This window comes from Sycon ciliatum, chromosome 1 (assembly GCF_964019385.1).
Source record: "Sycon ciliatum chromosome 1, ocSycCili1.1, whole genome shotgun sequence".
NCBI lineage: Eukaryota > Metazoa > Porifera > Calcarea > Leucosolenida > Sycettidae > Sycon > Sycon ciliatum.
Window position 1 is genome coordinate 93011927 of NC_088643.1, and position 26768 is coordinate 93038694.

Here is a 26768-nt window from a genome sequence, read left to right on the forward strand (position 1 = left end):
ATTATACAGTAATGCTATCACTGATTGAAAAAATCCTTGTGTAGTGTAAAGATGGAATTTGACCTAAGCAAACTCACCATCACCTATGATGGGAAGAAACTCCAGACTGAGAAACAACTCCGGTGGATTCACAAAAAATTAGAGCAAAGAAAGAATCGGGAACTTCTCAAGAAACGGATTCGGAAGAATCGAAAGAGGAAACCGATTGTCACACCACCGTTCACAGTCTCAAAGTCAGTACCCAAAGGGATTCTGAAATCGTTCATCTATGAACCGAAAGAGAATCATCCAGATCTGTATATATTCTTTGATAGTATCAACATCCCACTGAGAACATTGATACAGAAAGAACTGGAAAATCTCAAGGGTGTGAAAGTCAGTCTGACATTACAAGTAGAAATGGAGAAAGGAGATGACACCACAACCACAGACACACCATACTTCAGGAGTGGACCAATGACAGTCACAGCATCTCATGAGATTGATGACGGTATTCGAACGGCACACTCACAAATTCATAGAAATATCGATAAGTGGATACAGAATGGATCAAACTGGCACATCAATCATATCGTCGGATTCTCCGTTGATGTAGCAGCATATCAGCCAATGAGAGGTAAATCCTACATTGATTTACCGAACGAGCTCAAGAAAAAGAAGGCAATCATCAATGTCAAGAATAAGGATGATAAATGTCTGATGTGGGCACTGCTCTCAGCTCTGTATCCAGCAAAGAAAAATAGTGACAGGGTAACTCAGTATACAGACTATAGCAACAAACTTGATCTGTTCGGAATCGATTTTCCAACACCACTGAGTCAAATTTCCAAAGTCGAGAAGCAAAACAGCCTAGCTATCAATGTTTTTGGGTATGAGGATAACGTGATCTATCCACTACTGCTGACAAAGAAAAGAGGTGAGAAAGTGATCAATCTTCTACTATACCAAAAAGAAGATCAGAATCACTACTGTTGGATCAAAGATTTCAGCAGATTGTGCTACGATCAGTCAAAGCATAAAGCCAGGAAATTCTTCTGTACAAGATGTCTCCAACCACACAACACAGAGAAATCCCTGAGCAATCATCAGGAGTATTGTGATAATGTCACTGGATTATCAGCACACATGGTACTACCAGAACCGGACGAAGATGGGAATCAACCAACACTGAAGTTCATTAATCATCACAAAATGCTACAATGTCCCTATGTAATCTATGCTGACACTGAGGCACTGATCAAGAAAATTGATGGAGTGAAAAGCCAACAAACCAGCCGGGATTCACAACATGTTCCTTGTGGTTTTGGTTACGTCGTGGTGCGTTCTGACGGAGTGATGACAAGTCAGTGTTTCTACCGGGGTGTTGATGCCATGGATGTATTCTTTGATAAACTCAAAGCTGAGGAGAAGAAAATCCAATCAGCACTCAATAATCCAGCACCGATGGATCTCACTAAGGAACAAGAAGAATTGTTCAGAGAGACAGAGGACTGTTGGATTTGTAAAAAGAAACTTGGTGATGACAGAGTCCGTGATCACGACCACATCACTGGTGATTTCCGCGGTGCCGCACACAACGACTGTAACATCAAACTCAGAATTTATCCATACAAGCAGCACATCCCTGTGGTTTTTCACAACCTGAAAGGCTATGACAGTCATCATCTCATCGGAGCAATCGGTAAGACAGATGTTGAGACCGTCACATACACGGATAAGGATGGTGTGTGTAAGAGTAAAACTGTGGGTGAGATATCAGTCATTCCCAACAACATGGAGAAATTCATCTCATTCACATGGAGACAGTTCCGGTTCATCGACAGCTGCCAGTTTCTCAATGCGTCACTCGATAGACTGGTGAAAACGACACCAGATGAGTCATTCACTCACACCAAGACGTTGCCAAACCATCAGCTGTTGATGAGGAAAGGGGTATACCCCTATGAGTACATGGACAGCTTCTTCAGGTTCGATGAGACTCAGCTACCAGCACAGAGTAAGTTCTATTCTTCTCTGTCTGATGAGGGGGTGAGTGACGATGACTACAAACATGCTGAGACAATGTGGATGAAATTCGACTGTCAGACTCTTGGTGATTATCACGACTTGTATCTCAAGACCGACGTGTATCTCTTGGCTGACATCTTTGAGAATTTCAGAGTAGAAGCTGTCAGAACGTATCAGCTGGATCCAGCAAATAATACTACACTCTGCCTGGATTTGCCTGGGATGCTCTGTTGATGTACTCAGGTGTGTCCTTGGAATTACTAACAGACTATGATCAGCATTTGTTTGTAGAATCAGGAATGAGAGGCGGTGTGTCGATGGTCTCACAACGATATGCTGCTGCTAATAATCACTATCAGGAGAAATTTGATGTTGATCAGCCATCGTCATTTATCCAGTATCTCGATGCCAACAATCTCTATGGTTGGGCAATGTCACAGCATCTCCCAGTGTCTGATTTTCGGTGGGAGAAACCATCAGAGAAACTCCTGAACAAGATACTGAACACTCAAGATGATTCCTCATCGGGGTATATCGTCGAGTGTGATCTGGATTATCCACACGAACTTCATGAGGAGCACAACGATTATCCCGTTGCTCCGGAACGTCTTTCCGTCAATGAGGATATGTTATCTCCATACCAGCAGGAGCTTGTTGATAAACTCAATTCTTCAGGAGTAGATGCTCTCAAACTTGTACCAAACTTGAGGGACAAGACAAAGTACGTTCTCCATTACCGAAACTTGAAACTCTACACTCAGCTCGGACTACGTTGTGTCAAAATTCATCGTGCTCTGAAATTTACTCAGACACCGTGGATGAGAAACTACATCGAGAAGAATACAGACCTCCGGAAGAAGGCACAGGATGATTTCTCTAAGGACTTCTATAAACTGATGAACAATGCGGTGTTCGGGAAAACTATGGAGAACGTTCGGAGGAGAGTCAACATAAAATTGCTGAGAAGTCGTGAGGAGAAAAAAATCAAACAGCTTGTTGCCAAACCAACGTACAACCGCCATGTGATCTTCAACGATGACCTGGTCGGGGTACAAAGCAACAGGACAAAGGTCGTCCTCAACAAGCCCATATATGTTGGGATGTCGATTTTGGATCTCTCAAAGACACTCATGTATGACTTTTACTACAATCACCTGAAAGTGATGTATGGCTCTGATGTGAGACTCTTGTACACCGATACAGACAGCTTGGTTCTTCATTTCTTTACTGATGATCTGTTTGATGACATGAGTGAGTTTCTTGATAAGTATGATACAAGCAATTATGATCAATCACATCCGTTATATTCCGAGAAAAACAAGAAAGTTGTTGGCCTGTTCAAAGATGAACTCGGTGGGAAACTGATCACTGAGTTTGTAGGACTTCGCTCCAAGATGTACAGTTACTCTGGTGAGGAAAGTGGAAAAAGAGCAAAGGGGGTGAAAACAGCAGTGCTCAAGAAAACTATCACACATGATGATTTCCGAAATTGTCTCTTGGATCAATCCGTTTTCCATCGAGAAATGACAACACTCCGGAGTCATAGTCACGTTATTTTCGGAGAAACGGTTAATAAGATAGCCTTATCACCATTGGACACAAAACGATACATCACAGAAGATGGATGTAGCACGTTAGCGTTCGGGCACCATGAAATACCAAGATATCTGGCTGAGGAGGGGTTTGATAGCAGCATTTCATTCATGAGTTATGCTCCGGATATGATGAAGCAGTTTGTCCAGTGATCATGAGAAAGAAAAAAAAAGATATATTTTTTTTACTTTTCTTATACATTCGATTCTCTATAGTTCTTCCATATGACATCAAGTCTTTGTTGTGATTTTTTACACTTTGGAATGAATGGTTTGATCTTGATCACATCATCTTCATCAGCAATGAGTTTCGAAAGTAGGAATGGGTAACTCACTTTAACTTTTTTCTCTTTATTTGCTACTTCCTTGATCCTCTGAATTTTATCAACAAGATTGTTGAATGAGGTTTTGCTAAGATATTTTGGTAAACCAACCTTGTTCAGGGTTATCTCCAACCTTGTTTCGATTCCTGTTCTGGTTTTGGATTTTTCTATTTCTTCGAAGAAAGATGTGGTATCATACAGACCATTTTTCTTCATCTCATACACCTCAAGATCCTCTGGAGTTACTTCATTTTCCAAAATCATCAATTCTATATCTGTAGGAAACCATTTCTGGTTTCTATAGTCAATGTAGTCCGCTATCATCTTATCTTTCCTGGTAGAGTGTTCATCATCTATCCATGTATCCATCACCTCTTCTTCTTTGTTTGTGGAGTAGTCGTCATCAAACCACGCATTCATGATTTCACTTCTAAAAAAATATTTTTTGCTTTTTGTTTTTGTGGATTGTTTGACTATTTTTTACAAATCGTTTGCTGAGAATTTCACTTCTTCTTTCTGGAAATGCTTTATAGCAACAACAACAAGTTTGAGACTGAGAGTGTCATCAGTCTTGTCTTTGTAAACCCACTTCAGGTGAACGATACCATTGACGGTGTCACCTTGCTTGATCTTGTTGGTTTTTGATGGTTTGTTGCCCTCATCAAAGATAGCACAATCAGGAGAAATTTGGAGAAAGAGGATTGGGTGGTCACACTTTGCTGTGTTAATCCTGCTTCTAACCGTATTTCCTTCGGATTCGATCTTCTTCTCGATACAACGGATGGATTTACAAATGTCACTGTCAGAAGAAAATTTCAGAGAGTCCTCTTGTCCTTTCTTCACAACATTCATGATATTTGTCTCATCAGTGAATTTTATGTATGGCTCCTTACCATTGATTGTCAGTGATCCACATTTATTCCCATCCTTGATTGTAATTCGACAATCAATGGAGTCAGTGAGAACATCAGCTGTGGCAAACGGGGTTGGCTTCTTGCTTGTCATCTTGGAAAGTTTGTGTAGAATCGTTGTTTATACCTATGACAACCGTTCCTCTAATATAGAATAATTAGGATTCTCATCCAAAGCTGAACCACCCGAAGTTGGCTCAGAAACCGATCCCACATCAGTCCTCGAAGTGAGCCAAGATGGGGTAAATGAAAAAGCTGAAGTTGGCTCACTTTCGATTTTCTCGGAGACAGCAAGTTGACTCACTTTTCTGGAACGGGGTTGAGCCAACATGGGATCAGTGGTTGGAGTTGTAAAATTAGTACTATAGTAGTATAGGGGGAGGGGGAGACTTTGGAGGGAGGCCCGAAGGGCCGATCGACAAAGTCGATTTTGGCTCACCTGGAAGGTGAGCCAGAACCCCCTCCCCCTATACTACTAACATTGCAACGTAGGTGCCCTTCACCCACTTTACGTGGATCACCCACGTACGCGTTTCCGTTACGTGGGAACTAAACCTCCCTACTATCGACTTGCCGGTACGGCGGTAGTACGTGCACCGAACAATAGAGCTGCAGAGAAGAACACAGTACATTGTGTACTAGTATTCAGTGACTACGTTATAATGTGCATGAGCAAAATACTAGTTCTATGCTTGAGAACGGTTTTATTCACAACACCATGAAGTAGGAGTCAAAGCAAAAAGACAACCCAATTTCGGAAATAAATAGAACACTAAATTGAAACAATAGGAGGGCAGAGAAAGTGTTTTTACTCCGAGTTTCACGCACTAAGCGATCATCAGAAAACAGTAATGAGAAATCTGGATCAGTATTGGTTTATATACTCACAAAGCAAAGACTAAGTGTAAATAGCTGCAGCATGGCGCAAATCTAAAAGTTGTGAATGGCGGCAGTGCAAAGCGTGAATGACTGCATCATGAGGCAAATCCAAAAGTAAAAGTGTGAATGACAGCAGTGGTGAAAGGTGACAACCACTGGAGCCGGTTGTCTCTTACTTAAAATTAGGTGATGGCTGTGGATGGTTTGAAGTTCCGAAGGCAGTACCTATTCTCGTGGCGACACTTTGACACAAGCTCACTCCTTTTGTTGAGAGAGAGGTGCTTGGGTGCTTGCGCGATTGCCAATTTTCCGCCAGGCACAGGTTGCACATTTTGCTTTTGTTGCTGTAGGCCGCTGCTCTGCGGTGTACCGCCCATTGAGTGCTGCATGCCTTCCCTTCATCCTTCTTGGTCCAGACGTACTGCGATAGGCGGGTGTCCTTCTCGTGTTGTCTGTGGCGGAATGAGGATTGGTGGTTATAGTAGCGTTGTTTGAATGTTGTTGCATACTCCTTCTTCTCCATACCTGCGGTGACTCTTGCCTTATACACGATGCTCTCCGTTAGACACGCTCCGTCCAGTGGACATGAGTCTTTCGCCCGACAGTTACAAGTCCTGGTGTCGTTGTCACATCCGTTAGCTTGTTTCTTGGGTCGTAGAATCGTGTTATTGTGTTGTTTGATGATAGTGGCCATATTCTGCATGCAACTGTAGCTAACCTTTACCGAGTTCCGGTTGAAGATTTTGTTGAGGCTTGAGCCTTTGGGGAAGTGTTTGGCCACTAGCTGGAGGAAGCGATGTCCGACGTCGGTGCGACGTTCTTGCTAAATGGTGGGTTGAACCATATGATGTTCCGGGGGCGATTCCTTCCCTTCTTCTTTTTTGTCTCGTCCGTTTTACGCTCGTCAAGATACTGTACGTTCTCCCGGTATCCACTCTTCTTCAGCGCGTCACTGTAGATCGGAGTCGCATCTCTGAAGACGTCTTCATCATTGGAAATATCTGTTAGTCTTCTGCTGATCGAAGCAGGCAGGTTCTGGATGATTGTTGGTGGATGATTGACTGGCAGTTGATGTACATCGGCTTGTCGTTCGGTTTCCGGTAAGGGCAGTACTTTCCGGTGGTCAGGTCCAATGTCACGTCCAGAAAGTCGACTCTCTTCAGGTTTGTCTGTATCGTTATCTTCAGTCCGAGGTTCTGGACTATTTTGGTCATCTCCTTTCTTATTCGGTCAGCTTCATGTCCTGATGCATTCCTGAACACAGCCAGGCCGTCGTCACGATACAACCCGGCGTCTCTGCCGTCGAACACGTCCGCTATCATGGCGAGGGCGAAGGCTCCAACAAGCTCACACACCTCAGCCCCATCATAGCACCCCATTGTCACGTCAAAGTGCTCGTTGTGTCTCTTCACCCAGTGCCTCTCCAAGCCAAACAGCAGTGATCGCCTGGCGTGGAATATTATGTCACACTCCTCCTGGGAGATGTCCGTGTAGCGGCGGGCGAATTCGACGGATCTTTGGAGGAGGTCTTCGGAGATTGAGGGGTAGAAATCTATGATGTCAAAGCACACGAATATGCAGTTTTCTTTCTCTGGTATTCTTGAGAACCACTCTATCACCGCTGCCGTGTTCCTCCATGCATTAATCTGCAGCTGAGGGCGGAGCTGTTTTAGAGCGGTATCGAGTATAGACTTGGAGACTATGCCGATTTCACTCTTTGAGGGATTGATGAGCCGGCATGGCAGGGACCGGGAAAAGTTGTCTTCATGATCCTTCAGCGTGATGTATGCATCCTTCTTCGCCATTGCATCCATTCTGTCGTCCAGCTCCAGCGTCGCGGCAATTGTCTGAGCTTCCGAATTGATCTGGTCGTAAGTCTCTGCAGGTGTAGGTTTGTAATGCTTGGTGATGTTGTTGCTCAGCAGTTTTGTGTACTGCTCTTTGTTGACTTCGTAGAGGTTTCTGGTCTTGTCAGCTGGCACGATGATGTCCGGTGATGCTCTGATTTTCTGGATGTCGCTTCGGATTCGTTGCTGAAAGGGATCAGTGACTCCACGAAACTCAATCATCTCAATCATTTTTAACGCATCGTCCTCGAACGCCTTCAGTTCATCGACTTGGGGCGGACATTTCCGGGACTTGAGGCCATAGGTTTCTTTTGGATCGTCGGTTGTCGGTCCTTTCAGGTAGAAAACGCCTTCCACCGCATCCGCTTCAACACGCTTTCAACCTTCGCGATCAGCCTTGTAGTGTAGGCGTCTTCTGAAGGGATGGGAGTGTTCTTCAGTGAGTAGTCCAGATGTAGCGGTCTTGGGTTGTCCATCCTTGAGTTTGAACAGCCAGGGAGAGTGCTCAACCCTGGGAACAGGGGAGCGACCTGTAAATCGCAGTACGTCTGGACCAAGAAGGGAAGGCATGCAGCATTCAATGGGCGGTACACCGCAGAGCAGCGGCCTACAGCAACAAAAGCAAAAGGTGCAACCTGTGCCTGGCGGAAAAATTGGCAATCGCGCTAGCACCCAAGCACCTCTCTCTCAACAAAAGGAGTGTGCTTGTGTCAAAGTGTCGCCACGAGAATAGGTACTACCTTCGGAACTTCAAACCATCCACAGCCATCACCTAATTAAGTAAGAGACAACCGGCTCCAGTTGTTGTCACCTTTCACCACTGCTGTCATTCACACTTTTACTTTTGGATTTGCCTCATGATGCAGTCATTCACGCTTTGCACTGCCGCCATTCACAACTTTTAGATTTGCGCCATGCTGCAGCTATTTGCTTTGTGAGTATAAACCAATACTGATCCAGATTTCTCATTACTGTTTTCTGATGATCGCTTAGTGCGTGAAACTCGGAGTAAAAACACTTTCTCTGTCCTCCTATTGTTTGAACCAGCTCTACCACTCGGTATTGAGCACTCTCTTGGACAGCCTGGAACCTCTCTGCTAAACACTCAATTGAAATTTTAAAATTGAACGCAAAAGCTTCACAAGAAATCGTTACCTACTAAAAATGCCTATCGGCATGCAAAGGCAGAGGCGTGACCGTTCGGTCACGCCTCTGCCCGTGTCAGCAGTGTCAGCAGAGACGGCGGCAATAAGCTGCAAAGGGGCTCCCGACCTTGCGGCGAATTATGTAGGAGGCCCTGCAGCCCCTACAGCACGCGACTGCCCATCGCAGCAGGCAAAATGAAACCCGGGTGCGTAACTCACCCATCACGGCAAAATATACCAAGTCTTTGTTTTTGTCTACAACGAGAGCAGCTAGCGACTTCAGAAATAATTATAGTAGTTACTGTTTCCTTGCCATGCCCGGCACATCCGAGGTCGAAAACACCAGTGGGGTGAATGATGCTCTCTCCACCTGGTTGACTCTGGCACCATACGCGCTATGCTAGTATGGGGAGAGGTGAAGTGGACGAAGGGATCGCCGAATCGCGAAGCCTCCGACTCCGAGCTTTCCTTGTTTGTACTCCTACCATGCCTGCACTGCTACACTGCCCACACAGCCGGCCGAGTCGGCCTTTTGGCTTTATGCATCCACTGTATGCATGATCCTGTCTGCATCCGGTCGGATCTAGCCGTTCAAACCATGTAGGTCTACCAGGCCGGGTAAAACGGATCCGTCTATATGATCTAATCTCCTCAACTTCTCAAGAAGTACTTTTACTTTTTTGTAGTTCTTCTCTTATCAATATCATCAAAGGCTTTAGTATCCCAGGCCAGTGCAGTGTGTGGCCGGCATCAGTTACTCACAGTCACGAGTGGAGTGGGTGCAATCCGATAGAGCCAAGTAACAGTTAGTGAAGGAAAGCATTCAGATATTGAAACCAACTTTGATGTCCCCTTTCCGCCTGAAGTAAAATAAAATTAATGACTGTGTGAACGGCTAGTGTAAGTGCTGAAATGATGGACACGGTGTGGGTGGCCTGGGCCGTGTCGGCCAACGCACTACTCGTCACCTTGGCTCTAATCTCTCTCCCCACTGGCAGCAATGGCCAGTTTTGCTCTGTGTTTAACAATCGCTCTCCTACGCCGCAGCCCGGCTTACGGAATTGCTCGTGGTACAGAGACAGTTCGTGCTGCCGAAATGAGGAGATCGACTCGCTCTTTGACACGGTTGTTCTACCGGACCAAGCTAATAGAAGGTGTCGGAATTTGATAACGTATCTCATGTGCTACGTCTGCGATCCGGCACAGAGTAATTTTTACCAGCAGGAGAGGTTGACGGTGTGCGACCGTTTCTGTGATGATGTGTTGGAGGCGTGCGCTGATGCTGTTTTCGGAGGGAGCCGCCTGGAAACTCGGTTTGGCAGTGATGGAGCTAGATTCTGCAGGGAGCTACGCTTCGAAGTCGGTACGAGTGCTGAAACCTGCTTCAACTTGGCAGAGGACAGGCGAACGCTGCCGCTAAGCTCTGGCGAATCTGTGAGGCCCGCATCAACTCTGCTATATGCACTGGCTGCGTTTGTTCTAACGACTTTCCGCCACATGAGGCCGACATCAGTAGCACTGTTAGTGGTGCTAATCGCAAGCAGTACGTTGGTGAAACCAAGCAGTGGAGCGGTAACAGCGGATAACATTCGTGACATGGCCGCGGCGTTGGAAAATGAACTCATCACCATTGCTAGAGATGGAATAAAACGAGATCGCGTGCAGGACATTTACGAAATGGCTGATCGGCGGCGAAACGCCCTGAACGCAACGTCCATTCTTGGAAATATCGAAAGTCAGCTGGAAAGCCTGTTAAACGATCTGGACTCCGCAGCCAGTCAGCTATCTAGCAGCATTGCAACAGCTCGATCCAACTACCTCCTGTCCCCAGTACAGCCGCTGCCACTTGCCAACCTCTCTAGTGATGTATATGTTGATGCTGACAGTATATCGGCTCTGTCAGCGTTGAACTTGTCCTACAACAGGTAATCAGCTGTACATGCTATTAGTATCAGCTGTGCATGCTGCATTTTGCATACACGCATGGGACATGTACCATGCCATGTACCATGTACAGTGCTGCCAAATACTTTTCGCCCAAAATCGGACACCCTTCACCGCCAAGGCTGGCCACATGGTGCGAATTTTTCTCCTCGGCAAATTTTTTACAGGGAATTCAATATATCCCCTAAAACATCATGAAAATTCGCTTCGTTGCCATGGTAACCCCGGAGTTGTCATGACTTTTGTAATGATTAGTGTGGTCGCACACTGACTCTGTACAGACTGTCAGCGTACATGCCATCCAGCCTGATCCAGGCATGTTAATTTGCACTTCCACAGCCAAGCGCTAGCCTTTTTAGAAGCAAATGTACAGGGATTTGTGCCTTCAGTTGCGCTGAAAAGTGAAAGTACAGGACTTCTGCATAGGAAAGTAATGATCTCCGACATTTTGGCTGCTTTTCGGACGTTTCCCTTTTCGGACCGGTTTTCGGAAGAGCCTTCAAAAATCGGACACTGTCCGAAAAATCGGACGGTTTGGCAGCACTGCATGTATACGCCCGTCGCAAGAGAAGCACGCAAATCTGCAAATGCACTGGATGGGACATGTAGATCTATACTATACTAGTATACAGTCATGCAATACACTGTATCATGTATGGTGCATTCTGCATAATGCATATCGGTCATTATCGGATATGCCGATACTGGTACATGCAATATTTTAAAACAAGTGAAATGTATGTTGCCTTGTTCAGAACCACTACCTTGCAGTTGTGCCTGTGTTGGGTGGAATGAGGTGGGATGCAAGCTTTGGAATGTTTGAATTGACCATATCAGAAAGGCAGCAGCGACTATGCTTTTTGTGGCTAAAATGTTGTTGCTGCTGCTTTTCTCAATGCTCCGGGTCTTTCTGTTGTGTTTGCCCGATCCAGTACTTTCCGCCGTCCGGTGAGCTTTGAGCAGAGTGTGGTGAAAATTCCTGCTGAAGTGACCCGTTCAAGTCGTGAGGTTCAGGAGGCTGTTCAGTGGACAGCTGCTATAAATAGTGTGCTGGCAGAGCTGCAGTCTAAACGTAATGTCAGGTAACCATGGCAACGTCAAGGTGCAAGTGTGTTTCCTTTCGTGTTCTTTTCTCTATTTTCAGGAAAATTGCACGCTCCCTACTTGGTAGAATGGACTCGGATGGAGAGCCAAGAATAAATTTATAGGCAAGAAAAAAGTGGACATTATAGCGTAACTTGTAGTTCCTTGGTCCTTTTTCTTGTCTGTAAATCCCTACTTGGTAGCCTGCACATTTCCTGCAGACTTGACACTTCAGCATATCTGTAGTATGCCGGTAGTCCAGACTGCACCCCCCCCCCCCCCCCACACACACACACCACCCCCCACCCCCTTACTCTCACTGTGTGGTGATAAAGAAAGTTCCAATGCACTGAGTGATTAATCGCACACTTGACTGCTACCCTGAAGGCTGAGATGGGCAGCACACATGGCCGACACATTGTACGAAGCTTAGTACTTGTACTAGTGTGTAGGAGCAATTACCAGTGTTCAATTACCAGTGTTCAATTACCAGTGTTCAATTACCAGTGTTCAATTACCAGTGTTCTCTTCTCATGATTCTCCGTTGTGTGATTGCATTGAAGATGGACTTACTTTGGCTCCGAGACTGGCATATACCGAATTTATCCAGCGTCTGAGTGGCCAAGCACATTTGCTGGCTTCAAGCGTGACTTTGATCCACGTTCACGTCCCTGGTACCTGTCTGCAACATCAGGTCCGAAGGCGGTGGGTATATTTCTGGACTGCAGTGCTTCTATGGAAGACGACCAGCGGTGAGTAAAGTAGTTATAGTTCTCCGCCTAGTTCTCCGCCCAGGGCAGCATCCAGCACTCGTCTAATCATTACTCGTACTAGTCTAACCATCACTCGTCTAACCAATAAGCTGTCAGCTGGGCTGATCAACCATTAGTTGGATTTGAACTAGGGAACACAAGCGTTGTAGTGAAGATTCGACCCCGACAGAAGCCATCAGTTGTTTGGGAAACTTCCACCTACAATACCATGCTACCTTATATTGCCATGAGTTTTAAATACGCGCGCTGCAACCCCCTTTAATTTATATTGGGTTTTGCATCCGTCTCAGGGCTGTAGCACCCGGTTCGGTGAGGGTCGCACCTTTTTTTTCCGGCACATCCCCATCCAGGGTTGGAAACCAGGTAGCCCCTGGTTGAAACAATGTACAGTTTCCCGTCAAGTGTACCATTTGTCCAGCAGAGCGGCATGTGAAGTGTCCCAGTGCTACTGCCCTGTACAGTGTGCAGTGTACAGTGTGCAGTGTGCAGTGTGCAGTGTACAGTGTGCATGGTGGTACAGGGTAAGTAGTGGAAATACAGGGTAGTGGAAATGCAATTCTCTCCTCAGTGCAGACGGGCACCACGTGTCGCCATGTTGGTGATGAGTATTCCTGTGCTGCCGGTATGTTGACATTCCTACTTGCTGTGCTGTAGATGGGACATTGCGGTGCGTACCGTGAGGCAGATTGTGAACACGCTAACACGCGATGACCAGGTCAACATCGTCTGCTCGCGGGGATCTTACTACAATAGTGCGGGGAGATACATCACGGCCAACTCAGTCACTTTGGGATGCAACAAGCAGTCGATGATGCGTGCTACGACGTCTAACCGTGCACAGCTACTTGATGCTTTGGACGGACAGTCACCGTTCGGTAGCGGTGCTCAGCATGAGTAAGATGATGAACTTAATGATCGTACGTGTAGTGCTGTAACAAGCGCCGTTTGCCCTATGGTTTGTCACCTGCTCCATATCTCTGGTGTGTGTGTGTGTGTGTGTGCGCGTGTGTGTGTGTGCGCGTGTGTGTGTGTGTGTGTGTGTGCATCTGTGTGTGTGTGTGTGTGTGTGTGTGTGTGTGTGTGTGTGTGTGTGTGTGTGTGTGTGTGTGTGTGTGCAAGCTGTTGAATGGTGCAATCCCAGCACAAGTTGCTATGGCTTCTGCCGTAGCATTGCTATCATCGCGATGGACGTCAAAAGGTCAAAGGTGTGTGGGTGTGTGTGTGTGTGTGTGTGTGTGTGTGTGTGTGTGTGTGTGCATCTGTGTGTGTGTGTGTGCATCTGTGTGTGTGTGTGTGCATCTGTGTGTGCATCTGTCGCATCCCCGGCTCACAGTGACCGGACCCCGAAATCACTACGAGCGGCGACTGAATAGACGTGTGGCCTCACGACAAGCCCAACACAACCCAGGGGCCAACCAATATAGCTGGCTTGGTCCAAGTTCAACCCCACACGATCAACAGACAGAGACTGTTAGTTTTACGTTGTGAGTAGTATCAAATCCGAGCTCAAAGTAAACGAAGACAGAGAGCTGAGACCGAGTCTCGACTGCTAGACTAGACTAGACTAGACTAGACTAGAACTGAAGTAAAAGAGAGAATGAGAGCTTCTTTTATAGGGTGCTTCAGAGATATATGGCGTGATCATTGCGAGGTAATTCCAGGAATTAGCAGAACAAGTCAAACCGGAATGTGCGCAGCCAGTCAGCAGAAATGCAGAATATACGTACGCCGTACGGTCATCATTCGAGAAGAAAGAGAAAGAAAGACATCGAGAGAAGAAAGACCAAATTGGGACGTGGGGAGCCCGCTCACCCACGTCAGAGTACAATGTGAGTATATGAGGGTCACGTTGGGGAGCCCGCTCACCCAACGTGCCATAGTTCAGCGGCTTCTTATGGTAAGTTCTGCTGCATTCTTGGTCTTGCTTGCGTGATACTCTGACCTCTTGCGCGGTGACGGTTTTGGTTCTTGCACACGTCTCCTGTCTTGCACTTAGCTCTTGTTATACAATGTCATAATTTATTAGTCTTGGCTCTTTGCACGAAGCGCCGAGGCATCGTGGAAACCTGTAGAACGTCGTAGTGACGTGGTTTTGCACAAAGCCTGGGGTCACATTTCCAGGAAGTGAAGAACTTCCAGGAAACGTACAACGCGAGAACCTACCTGACCAGGTTCCGGCCTTGGATCCCATAACGTGTCATGCCAAGAAGGCATGTCACCTACGTGGGAAAGCGCGTGTCGCTCAACCTACATGCTAAGCACGTGGGACAAGACACTGGCCAAACCATGTTGTACTAAAAGGGCATGACAGCTGCAGCACAGAGCTGCTCACTATGTAGATCCTGCTGTCACAGGACAATCAGGCAGCAGTTGTCTTATTCTGGGACGTGACACATCTGTGTGTGTGTGTGTGTGTGTGTGTGTGTGTGTGTGTGTGTGTGTGTGTGTGTGTGTGTGTGTGTGTGTGTGTGTGTGTGTGTGTGTGTGTGTGTGTGTGTGTGTGTGTGTGGTGTGGGTGTGGGTGTCTATTTTCACGTTGGACTGGCTATAGGTCATCTCTGAATGATGTGGTAGGAATGTTCCCAGACGTAACAACCGGCTGTATGAATGTCCTAGTGTTTGTAACCGATGGCAAAGATATTGACGATGATCACTATGCAGACCGCTGCACTGATCATGACCAACAGGGAGGAAGCTCAACCCGTGGCTGCAATATCATTCGTTTGGATCTCGCCGGCATGTGGAGTATTGCAGATCGCGCTCACATTACAGTAGGTACACACGTAGCAGAGAGCACTAACACTGCTCGCCATGTTTCACCACTATCTCCTCTCTCTCTCTATACCGTACACGTACAGTACATCAGGATTGCATGCAATGGACTGTATATAAAGCTATGTTGCTAAACCCTTGCAATGGACTGTACATACCCCCCCCCCCCCCCCCCGTAATACTAGTAGTAGTAGAAGACTATCTGCGTGAACTGATAGAGACTACTTCGAGAAATATCAAAAGTAGATGATGGGCTTTGCTACTGTGATCTAAACCTCTTGCCCATATGTCTGGCAGAGTGGCTCAGTCAGGATCAGTTGATCAGTTGATCAGTTTGTGCTACTTACAAAATTGGCAACCAAACGTCTGCAGTACCTGTGCTCAGTTAGTCACGTGCAGCCACATAGCCGCTAGGATCATGATCAAGGGGGGGGGGGGGCACAAATTTCCCACGAAATTACATTGTACATGCCTCCAAGTCCAACACCTTCCCGACCTACTGACTATGCTGGAGGTTGTGTCAAAAACCGAACTTAGCCAATGCTGATGCGGGGAAACTACTGCTAGTGTTTCAAAATTAACATGTTTCTTTTTCTTGTGCGGACCGTGCGAGTACACGGGGTGGTGTGGTTGCAGTTGCTGTAGATCCTCCTCCTCCTCCTCCTCCTCCTCCTCCTCCTCTTCCCCTTCATTTGCTTACTACTTCGACGTAGTAACTGGTCACCATATTTGAGGTACAGTACGGAGTGGCGAAGTTCCGAATGAGAAGCCTAATAATAATTAGAGCATTATGCACTGTGTGAGAATGCATGTCATGTGTCTGTCTGTCTGTCTGTTTGGCTGCAGAGATCAGCGCGAGTTGTTGCTATCGAGACCGGAGATGAGGGCTCGGAACTTCCGGGAATGATGGCATGTAGCAATGATGGTGTGTATGTTCAGATGCTGAGCACCAGAAACGTTCGCTTTCAACTGTCTCCATACTACTCTTATCTGTCGAGGCTAGGCAATCCAGCCACGGATAGCAGGCAAACCACCTCTCCGTATATAGACGTCAACGGCCTGGGCAGGCTCATCACACTCTCGGTACCAATCTATGATCGGGTTGGTGAAAGGTGCGCAGACCCAGCATGTTGAACACCGTATAGGACTTGCCGAGGCCAAACCTGTGCTGCATATCTAACACAGCATATCTAACACAGCATATCTAACACAGCATATCTAACACAGCATATCTGTACACACTACATGTATGTCGTGGGCCGTGGCTTGTCTGCATCAACAGTCGGATATAATCCAGGATTTCACGGCGTAACACTGGACTGCTGACCATGCAGACTGAGATGTACACTCTGGTGTTCATGTACTCTTGGTGTTGTGCTGCACAGGAATCTGCTGGGTGTTTTCGGTGTTGATGCCGTCCTGGACGATTTGGAGAATACGCTCCTTGACGATCAGTTTGGTCTGTCCTACGGCTTCCTTATCGACACCGAAGGCAGAGCACTGGTGCATCCCAGGCTAACACCAAGTGCTGAGGTAACTTAAAAACGTTATGTGCATGTGTATGTGTGCATGTGTATATGCACGTGTAGTAGTAGTAGTAGTAGTAGTAGTAGTAGTAGTAGTAGTAGTATTCTTTTATTTTCCATCGGAAGCCTCAACAGTGATGAACACAACTCTTAAGAGGGCCGATAACAGAGTAGAGGGGTGTGGGGTGAGAAAAAATATAATAATAATAATAATAATAATAATAATAAGAGATGTTTAAACTAGACTAAACTGATACTTGGAACAATAAAGCAGCAGTAAGCAGTAAGCAGTAAACACAGTTATACAATACAAGCGATGCAGATCAATGAGGCCGTTTGCTGAGAAGAAGATCAAAATACTTCTGAAAAGACGCTGCATCTTTTAGCATGGTCTGAAGGTGCTTAGCAAATGTAGTGCGGTGCTGGGTGCGCCACTCCACAGGCAAAGAATTAAAGAACAGTGCAGCACGATTTGAAAAGGAATTGACACCGTCAGTCGTCCGGAATTTAGATATTGCAATAGCAGCATTAAAAGAGCTTCTTGTTGTCCTAGGGCCGGTTGAAACTTGAGGGAAAAGGTCCGTCAGATTTGGGAGAGGGAAACGACATGATTAACATGGATAAATTTAGCAATGCTACGAATAAGGTAATGTTCAAACGGATCAATCGACAATGTAGCTAACAGCGGCATGACGTCATCTTGTAGTTTTGAGCCACAAGCAGCGCGTACAGAACGACGATAAACGGACGAGAGTCGCTGTCGGTCCTTGGCGGATAGCTTCATTGCAAAGCAAGAGCAGCAGTATAGTAAGTCAGGCAGGATAACAGAGAGGATAAACTGCCGTGTTGCCTTCAAACTTAGTTGCCGAAAACACCGTCGAAGAGCGCCAACTTTTGTGCAAGTCTTCCTAACGATAAAGTCTATGTGACCAGACCAAGAAACATCACTGTCTACAATGACTCCCAGGATTCTCGTGCTAGACACTTGATTCAGAGGCTGTTGATTAAAAACGATTGGAGTTGAGAGGGGTTGAGAAGACTTAGAAATCATCAAAGTTACAGTCTTTGTTGTATTAATGCGCAGCCCAAGCTCGTCTAGATCCACAGAAATTGCAGATAACGAATCAGTAACGGTAGCGACGGCCTCAGCTTGTGTACGTCTGCTGGCATACAACGTCATGTCGTCAGCGAACATCGGGAGCTTACAAGAAAAGGCCTCTGCTGTCAATGGGAGCTTCCGTACATAGATGTTAAATAGAACTGGACCCAGTATGGTGCCCTGTGGCACGCCACTAGTGATTGCCACCAACGGAGATGTTCCAGTGTGGGTTACCACCCGCTGTTGTCTGCCACAAAGGTATGATCGGAACCAGGCCAGGGCCGCTCCCGAAATACCGACAGCTGCGAGAGCAAGAAGAAGCTACTGATGCTTCACGCGTGTATGTACATCTGTCGTTCTGTATGTACGTGTGCGTAGACGTGTAGTTTTCCATGGAATAGTCTTTGTCCTTCACCACAAAATTTAATGATGGTATGAGCAATAGAGGAAAGTTAACCGACTACTAGTACTTGGATGGCTATGATTTAGGCATCTCACGGCCAGTGTTGAAACTTGATACTGTGTCCTTACTCTGTATTATGCTATGCTAACCAGCTGTAAACATGTTGACTGTTCATGTCTGTGTATGTGTGCATGTGTGTGTGTGTGTGTGTGTGTGTGTGTGTGTGCGTGTGCGTGCGTGCTTGCGTGCTTGCGTGCGTGTGTGTGTGTTTGAACAGCTGGTAACTGACCCAGTTTACCCAAGCATACAAGAACTAGAGCAAAACTCACAAGGAGAACCGAGCGCTTTCAGCATGACCCTGGTGGTGAGTCGGGTCTATTATTAGTAATTTATTACATATCCTATCTACACAGCATGGCTCCATGGCTACACATTTGTACAAGTACTCTACATGATTTACTAGGACAGTCCCCGGGGACTTATGTATTCTTATGGGGCACTTCATAACGCAATGAATCTAATCAATGCAAGGAAGTGCGGATGAATCCAACCACAGAAAGAGGTCTAGGTCGCCTAGGCTTACCAAACCACCGTGCCTTGCTCAATCTCCGGACAGCTCGGAACAGGTCCAGAGACTCCAGACTGCTACCAGGAGCTGCCTCTCCCTTCTTTGGTGTACGGCCATGACCTGTTCAAACAAGACTCAGCGGCATGCGAACACTGTCGTCAGCTGACCATGCAAATGAATCACCTGATACAGAATTAATGCTGGGGGGAGGGGGGGGGGGGGGAGGGCAGGGGGTCAGATATCCCTTGTGCTACACAAAAGAGAGGAAGCTGTTTTGCAACTCCCCTGTGCTCCCCTGTGCTATATTGATACTGTCTGACATCGAACTCCGCTATTTTCTGTGTTATGCGCTATGCCGCCCTGTTGTGCTACAGGAAATGATGCGGCAACAGCGTGGTAGCAGCTCTCTGATCACAGGACCACGTCCCCAGCAGCGTGGCTCCATAAGCGACGGTGTGGTGTTCCGCGAAGAAGTGCGTTTCACCTATCACTACTCCGCCATACCCTCTTCACAGTTTGCATTCGCGTTTGTTCTGACCGAGGAGGACACAGACCAAGACACACTCATTGATATTACCTACAACCAATCACAACCGATCAACTATTACCATGAGATAGGTCGGTATGGGTCGGCTGCGCGCAATACGCTTGGATTCAGTACAAATGTCTTCGGCTATGGAACGGCGAATAACCCCCTCGCCATTGCCCAGGATGAATCAACGTTCAAGCTTGCCGCACGAGCCTTCTGCGATCCAACACGGTATTTGCTGTCGGACTTCCCAACTTTCGACAGTGTGGTGTCGTTCTTCAACTCCAACGAGTCCTATGTGTCCTGCGAGAATGGTGGCCTGTATTTGCAAGATATCAGGTACTGTCTGCAGTGTGCACTTGCATCCGTGCCCATTATCCCGGCCCGGCCGTGGAGAATAGTTTTATTTTAATCGGCATGCAGAATGATGTCAATGTATGACGTTATGGGTTCGGCCAGCCAGAAACTCAAGTACGCCAAAGTGTGTACATTGTATCTGGTTAAGGACAGTCAGTAGACAGAATGGAAGAAGCTTTGTTGAAACTCGAAGTTGCACAGCGCTTTAGCTTCTTTCTGTCTCTCCACCGACTATGTGGAAAGCTTTGCCTTATACGTCTTTGCTAGGCACCAACTGTGTGGAAAGCTCTGCTTTATACATCTTTGCTAGGCACCATCCTGGCCTGCCACGGTGCGGTATCTCAGGCATGGTGGTGGCCAGCCACAAGCCAAACTCCCTACTCGTCACGAGTAAGCTGACTGCTGGTTGTGATTCTCAACACTATTGTACAGCCAGTGGTAATGCGGATGTGAGATTTTTGCTTTTGCTTAGATCATGATTGTACTTCCCATTTCAACTTTGATACAGACCGACTGTGTGGGCATCTCAAGCCATTCAGGATTTCTGGAAGAACAACCGCACCGCACGAACAATGGATGAGGTAGCTTGGACGTACTTTGGATCAGCCAACGGTATGTGGCGGAGCTTTCCTGGTTCTCAGTCCCGACGAAGCTACGATCCTTCCCGGTACGTCAGTACTGACTGCTTATCATGTGAATATGACACTTGACAGTATGATTTTGTCATGTGAACATGTGTAATGTGAGTATGTCCCATTTGACTGTGTCCCATGTAAATATGTCCCATTTGACTACTTGTATGTCCCATGTGAATATGTCCCATTGACTATATCCCATGTAAATATGTGTCATGTGACTGGGATCATGTGACTGGGTGTCATGTTACTGTGTGCTATGTGACTACTTTGTCATGGTTGTTGCGAGGACGATGGCCAGTTAGTCGTTTTTAACATAGGGCGCCTGCGGAATGACGTATTCTAATAATTCTAACAGCACCTTTCACCTATGTTAGGGCACACTTCTTGATTATGTGCTTGGGTTGTAAAACATGTGATGGACGATTTTAACCTACAGTTTTTGGTTGGCCGGGACTGTTCTCTGCACTGCCCTGCCTGGCTGGTGATGTTGATTTGCTGCTGTGTGGACCTGTGAGAAGCTTACTAGTACTGGTTCTTTGGATCGCAGTGGGCTTACACTTCTTGCATGTTTTGTTTCTGGCATTTTGACTGTGGAAATGTGAGAGTTGGACTGTAGTCGGCAGGATTACAGAGCTGTGGTAGCGATGGTCTCATTGACCATACTGTCATTTAGAGAATTTGGCAAGCCTCGACCCACTCCCTCGCTCTTCTCTCACACACATGTTGCCATGGCTGGCTATAATCACCCTTACCTCCTCCTTGATTGGCCTTAGCCATGAGTGTGTGCGTGATAATAATGTCTGTTTCTGTGCGTATGTGTGTATGTGTGTGTATATATCTGTAGTCGCCCATGGTATCACCGTGCCCTAGCTAACCCACCATCAGTGTATGCCACATCCGCTGTATATCTGGATGCCGGTGGCGTTGGCAAAGTGGTCACTCTGGCGCAGACCATCTTCCATGGCCGACCGGCTGCAGCCATGGCTGGTCCGTGCACCACCGTGGAAAACTATGCTGGTGGTTGTGCATGCACAGAACACACTCAGTGTACATCACGATACTGTGATCGGGGAACATGCACAAATCAAGCTGTAAGTATACCAGGTGACCTGTGCCGATCCGCTTTACAAACTTTAAACACCCCATCCACCCAAGGACAAGAGTACATACCCCCCCCCCCCCCCCCCAAGAAGGTGCAACTCCAGCTATGGGGTCTGCGACGGCAGAACTTCACATCACGTGATGAACCCGTACACATTATTGGCACCCTGTGCATGATAGATACAGGGTTGTACACACCCCTGCTTTGGGTTCAACTCTCTTCTGGTCACTTTGCACTGCTTGCTAACGTAACCTTTTGAACCATGTCACGTGTTGCGAAGTCCTGCCATCGCAGCATTGAATATAGGTTGTGCAGGCAGTTGCACACCCTTGCCGCTGATGAGGTTGTGCAGGCAATTGCACACTCTTGGGGGTTATGAGATTGTACACTGGCAGTTGCACACTCTTGGGGGTTATCTACTCTTACAAAGACTTATACTGAGTTGTAAGACTAGGTGGATAACAGCAAGAAGTGAAGTTTTTAAACGAATTTAGAGAAAGCAGTTGAATGCTGGCAGTGCCAAGGGAAGGAATCAATGTTGAGATGGTTTCACTAAATTTGTGCACTGACAATGTACTGAGGCTTCAAGTACTTAGCTTCACCGTGATCAGTATGCAGTGCCTATAATGTCGCCCTTGTTCTAGCTAACATACTATGCTAGTGTGTGACAGTGACCTACTCCCTCTCGTGTGTGAATGTATCAGTCTCTGTATGTGATGGTTTCGTCTGTTACCCTGTGCGTTCATGGTGCCCCCTCCCCCCCCCCCCCCCCATGGAGCTTATCTGTGTTACGCATGCTAGTTGTCTCTCTGCCTGCCTGTGCTCGTTGTTACAGATTGCTGGTGTAGCTGCAGTTGATCTGAGATACACACAGTTTGAGGCATTGGTCTCTGCTACGCTGGGCAGTGTGCCTACTGTTAACAATGATCCATGCGCAAACAGCGACAACAGGTACAGTAAAATATTGAAGGTGCTTGGGGAAATTCCGCAGTTGCGTCTTATCTGTAACAGTCCTCGCGGATCTGGCCACAGTTCACCTTATTCGCGGCTCCGAATGTGTGACACTATGAGGTTCATGCCTGTGTCTGAATAGCATGGCTTTGGTTTGTGCGGGTGCTATGACTGTTCACTGCATTCGTGCACGTGGCCGCTCTGCAGGTGTATTCTGGTCAACGATGCTGCTGAGGTTGTGTACGATCAGACAATCAGCAACGTCAGTGACCTGGATCCCAGGAATTTTGAGAATGTTCCACTGGCCTTCCTCCATGGTGGAGTGATGCTGTCACTGATCGATGAGGGCATCTTCACTCGCTTCAGTTTCGTGAATCGCCAAGGCCTCTGCCAAGTCGCCAGATATGCACCATCCGTAAGTGGGTAGCAGGATAGGGTGATACTGCAAGTGCTTAAACTACTCGCCGCTTTGAGCCTTTGGTTTTAAAAACAATCTCCGGACATCTAGCTGTTTCGACCTTATTAGGTCTCATCAGCTGACCTCAGAGTGACAGACCAAACTCATCACAAGAAGGTCTTGTTAACAACAAAGCTTCTTCTTTTTTTTAATTTGCCCATAGACTGGCCCGGCACACTCTTGGAGGTTATGCACTCTTGGTAATGTGGGCTGCTGGGCTGCTGGGCTGCTGGGCAGGCTTTTTTTTTAAAGCTACCGAACCTCGGGTTATATATGTGATGCCAAGAGTACGTGATCCGCAAGAGTGTGCAACTGCTTGTGCATTCTCCATGCAATGCTGCAATGGCAGAGTTTCACATGGCATGATTGTAGGTTACCCTGGCAAATAGTACAAGCGGTGACCACCAGAGAGCTGCAGCCAATGCAGGACAAGCGGTGACCACCAGAGAGCAGAGAGCAGAGAGTTGCACCCAATGCAGGAGTAAAGTACTGTGCCGATACGGCCCGGTAGCTATCCGCTATCCGAATAGTGTGTACGGCCGTTTGTTACCGACTGTATGAAGTTCTGCCGCCGCAGACCCCACAGACTGAAGGTGCACACTCTCGGGGGGGGGGGGGGGGGGAGGGGGAGGAGGGAGGTGGGCTGATTGCCTCCGAGGCCAGCCACTACATTCTCTTGGTAATGAAGGCTGACCACTAACCCGTTCCAGATTCATCAAAACACCCCTTCGAAACACCCCTTCATGAAGCCGTTGTCTACCTGTCACTGGCTGACCCCATCTATCTGTCATTGGCGGACCCGTCTACCTGTCACTGGCGGACCCCTTTCGTCAGTCAACACTGCTCCTACTTCACGCCATGATCACACTCACATTGACATGATGCAGCTACAACTGTATGACTGGGATGTTGCCATGGTTTCTCGTTGAATTGGATGGTTTATGTGAGGAGAGCGTATCGGTATTCTGCTGGGAGGTAATTTTCAAATGGGATACTCGTTGTATATTTGCTTCTTGTTATGCTCACAAATACTGCAGCTGTTCATGTCCATGGTATTGCCACTCGCATTGTCAATCCTATTGTCACTCGTATTGTCACTCGTATTGTCACTCGTATTGTCACTCGTATTGTCACTCGTATTATGTGCCGTAGTGGGTTCTAACTCTAAGGCCATGTCCTGTGTGCCGCATCCCTATGTACGGCATGTTACACCCGGTCAGTTATCAGTGACTATCGCTACGTATGTGTACCTGTGTACAGGTCAGTGATAGAGATCTACTGCTGACTGCTGAGCAGCAGGACAACTACTTTGAGAACCGTGGACCTATTCCACGCTTCCAGAACAACTTTGGCTGTGAACTCGATCAGGTAAGGCCTGATTACTTGGCATGTGATGACTGTGTGTGTGTGTGTGTGTGTGTGTGTGTGCGTGTGCGTATGTGTGTGTGTGTGTGTGTGTGTGTGTGTGTGTGTGTGTGTGTGTGTGTGTGTGTGTGTGTGCGTGTGTGTGCGTGTGTGTATGTGTGTGTGTGTGTGTGTTTGTGTGTATGTGTATGTGTGTGAGTGCACGTGTGTGTGTGTGTGTGTGTGGGATTCACTGGCCAGAAAAAGCCACTTCATAGCTGTGTGGTGTAGACCAGGCTGAATAGTGGCGGTCAATTCTTCAGCCTTGCAAGCTGTTGAATGGTGCAATCCCAGCACAAGCTGCTATGGCTTCTGCTGTAGCATCCAATGGTCCAATGGTGTGTGTGTGTGTGTGTGTGTGTGTGTGTGTGTGTGTGTGTGTGTGTGTGTGTGTGTGTGTGTGTGTGTGTGTGTGTGTGTGTGCATGATGGAAATGTAATGATGCAACAATACCTCCTCTACATTGTACTTGTAACTTGGTGGTGTAGTCGAAAACAGTGACCGTTGTTCTGTGTGCTGCTTAAGTGAGGCATTTCATGCATGGCATGATTTTACTTGAAATCTTAGTTGTCACAGTTCACTGGCCAGTTTGTAATTCAGTTAGCTCCTGATTGCTCACATTGCTGTTGAATAACGTGCTAAATGTAGCAACCATGCAAGCAGGTTGGTGTTGATTGCTGCACTCTTGGCTAGAGCTTGTTTTGTTACCGTATCACTGACACATTGCTCGTTGGCCCGTTGGGTGCAACTTGCTCCCCTCAGTGCACACTCTGACACAGTGTAATGGTGTTGGGTGCAACTTGCTACCAGGCTGTGCACACTCTGACACAGTGCAATGGTGTGTTGGATGCAACTTGCTCCCCTCAGTGCACACCCTGACATAGTGCAATGGTGTGTTGGGTGCAACTTGCTCCCCTCAGTGCACACCCTGACACAGTGTAATGGTGTTGGGTGGATTTTGCGGTATTTTGATTGCACCACGCCTTGCACTTGTAGATTCTCTATCAACGCAACGTCTCCAGTCCCATACCCACAGACTTCAGTCGGACGTTTGAGGGACCATGTGAAGATGGTGTGTATCGCATCGCTCCAGTCGCCAACACCAACCTACTGCTTGTGGTGATTGAGCGTACTCAGGTGAAGCGTGATAACTTTTTCAACTTCAACTGTCACATTTTCAACAAGTAAGTCCGACTAGCTGCCCGGGGTGACTGGTGTGTATTTTTATTTTCTATTTTATTTATCGTCTCCACTTCATCGCACATAATAATGCATAGCCAATACAAGAAAGAGAGGGTGAATCCAACCACGGAAAATAGCATTGTCAAAAGAAGAAAAGGAAGGGAGGTGTCATTTACTGCTCTCTGCTCCTTCAAACTTATAATGATGATCAAATGAGGTGTTTGATGTCACTATAAGTAATGGGTTACTCCTCGCAGGCTTGACTGCCGGTGTTGCTACCTGTCCACGGTACCGTTGGTGAATGAGCGTACTGCCTGGAACACATTACCAATACTAGCGCAATAGCAAGTGCAAAGTACTCCAAGTAGATCAGTGGAGGATTGCTGCGGATATTTGCATTCCTAGTAACCCTACCAAGGTTCTCTATCCGACTGTACCCTGAATCCCGAAAGCTAAAATGTGAGTGTTTGCTTGTAACTATGTGGTTCTGCTGGTCACATAGTGTAATGGCAATGATGTTGTTTTTTTTACATTAATTGTGTGATGGTGTTTGGTTTGTGCTGTCTCTTTGCTTGAAGTGTTGCTCGATCTGGTGGATTCCGCTTGGAGGAGACGGCATGCAGCAGTACGGACGACAGTGCCATAGTACCTAGGATGTGTTTGCAGTTCAGTGGCTTTGTGCCCAGCTGCACATTCAACACCGCTACCACTATTGCATTGTCGCTGGCCATTCTACCACTGTGTTTTGCTGCTAGTGCTATTGTGTGGCTGGTGTAGTTCAGGGTTCCATTAGGCCTCTTGTCAATCTTGTTATATTCAATACACACACACATTAGTCAGTGCAGGTTTTCTTCACTTCGCTTGCATGCGATGCGAGTTTTCTACACGTGTAGGCGATGCCAGTTTCAATGGCTTATTGTTGTGGGTGATCATCGTACACAATCTCCATGCACACTTGCTTTCCTGTCCTTTCTCTTGATCATGACCCGGCTTTGATGATACAGATACACACTTACAAGTAGAAGTTTCCGAGTTTGAGATCTTGTCGCATAATGGCTAAGCCTTTGTGAAACGTTTTCTGCACATGCAAAATTGAAAGTAGACCTGTGCCACACTGGGCCTAAAGTTCTCCACATCCCATGTGATATCCACATCTACCGCATTCTTGCTCAGATTCTGGTGATTGTCAACCAGTCGATGGCCCAGTTCTAGTTGGTAGGCAGTGTTACCATGGTTACTGGTTGCTACTGGGCTGTGCCTACAATTTTTCCACAAT

General features: G+C 46.9%; 2 protein-coding genes across 2 annotated transcripts; both read left to right on the plus strand.

Moving 5' to 3' along the window:
* The first annotated feature begins 51 nt into the window (after positions 1-51).
* On the plus strand, positions 52-2241 carry LOC135808825 (uncharacterized). Its single transcript, XM_065322057.1, has one exon. The coding sequence runs from the start codon at positions 52-54 to the stop codon at positions 2239-2241; it is 2190 nt and encodes a 729-aa protein (XP_065178129.1).
* A 7125-nt stretch (positions 2242-9366) lies between these two features.
* Positions 9367-26620, plus strand: LOC135806549 (voltage-dependent calcium channel subunit alpha-2/delta-1-like). The gene is made up of 16 exons (XM_065320747.1): positions 9367-10629; positions 11581-11730; positions 12295-12483; positions 13159-13398; positions 15056-15275; positions 16123-16388; positions 16662-16809; positions 18582-18668; positions 19247-19740; positions 20267-20425; positions 21241-21487; positions 22334-22449; positions 22657-22864; positions 24167-24274; positions 25307-25494; positions 26071-26620. Exons 1-16 carry the CDS (start codon positions 9617-9619, stop codon positions 26267-26269), a joined length of 4032 nt encoding a protein of 1343 aa, XP_065176819.1. The 5' UTR covers positions 9367-9616; the 3' UTR covers positions 26270-26620.
* The last annotated feature ends 148 nt before the right edge of the window (positions 26621-26768 follow it).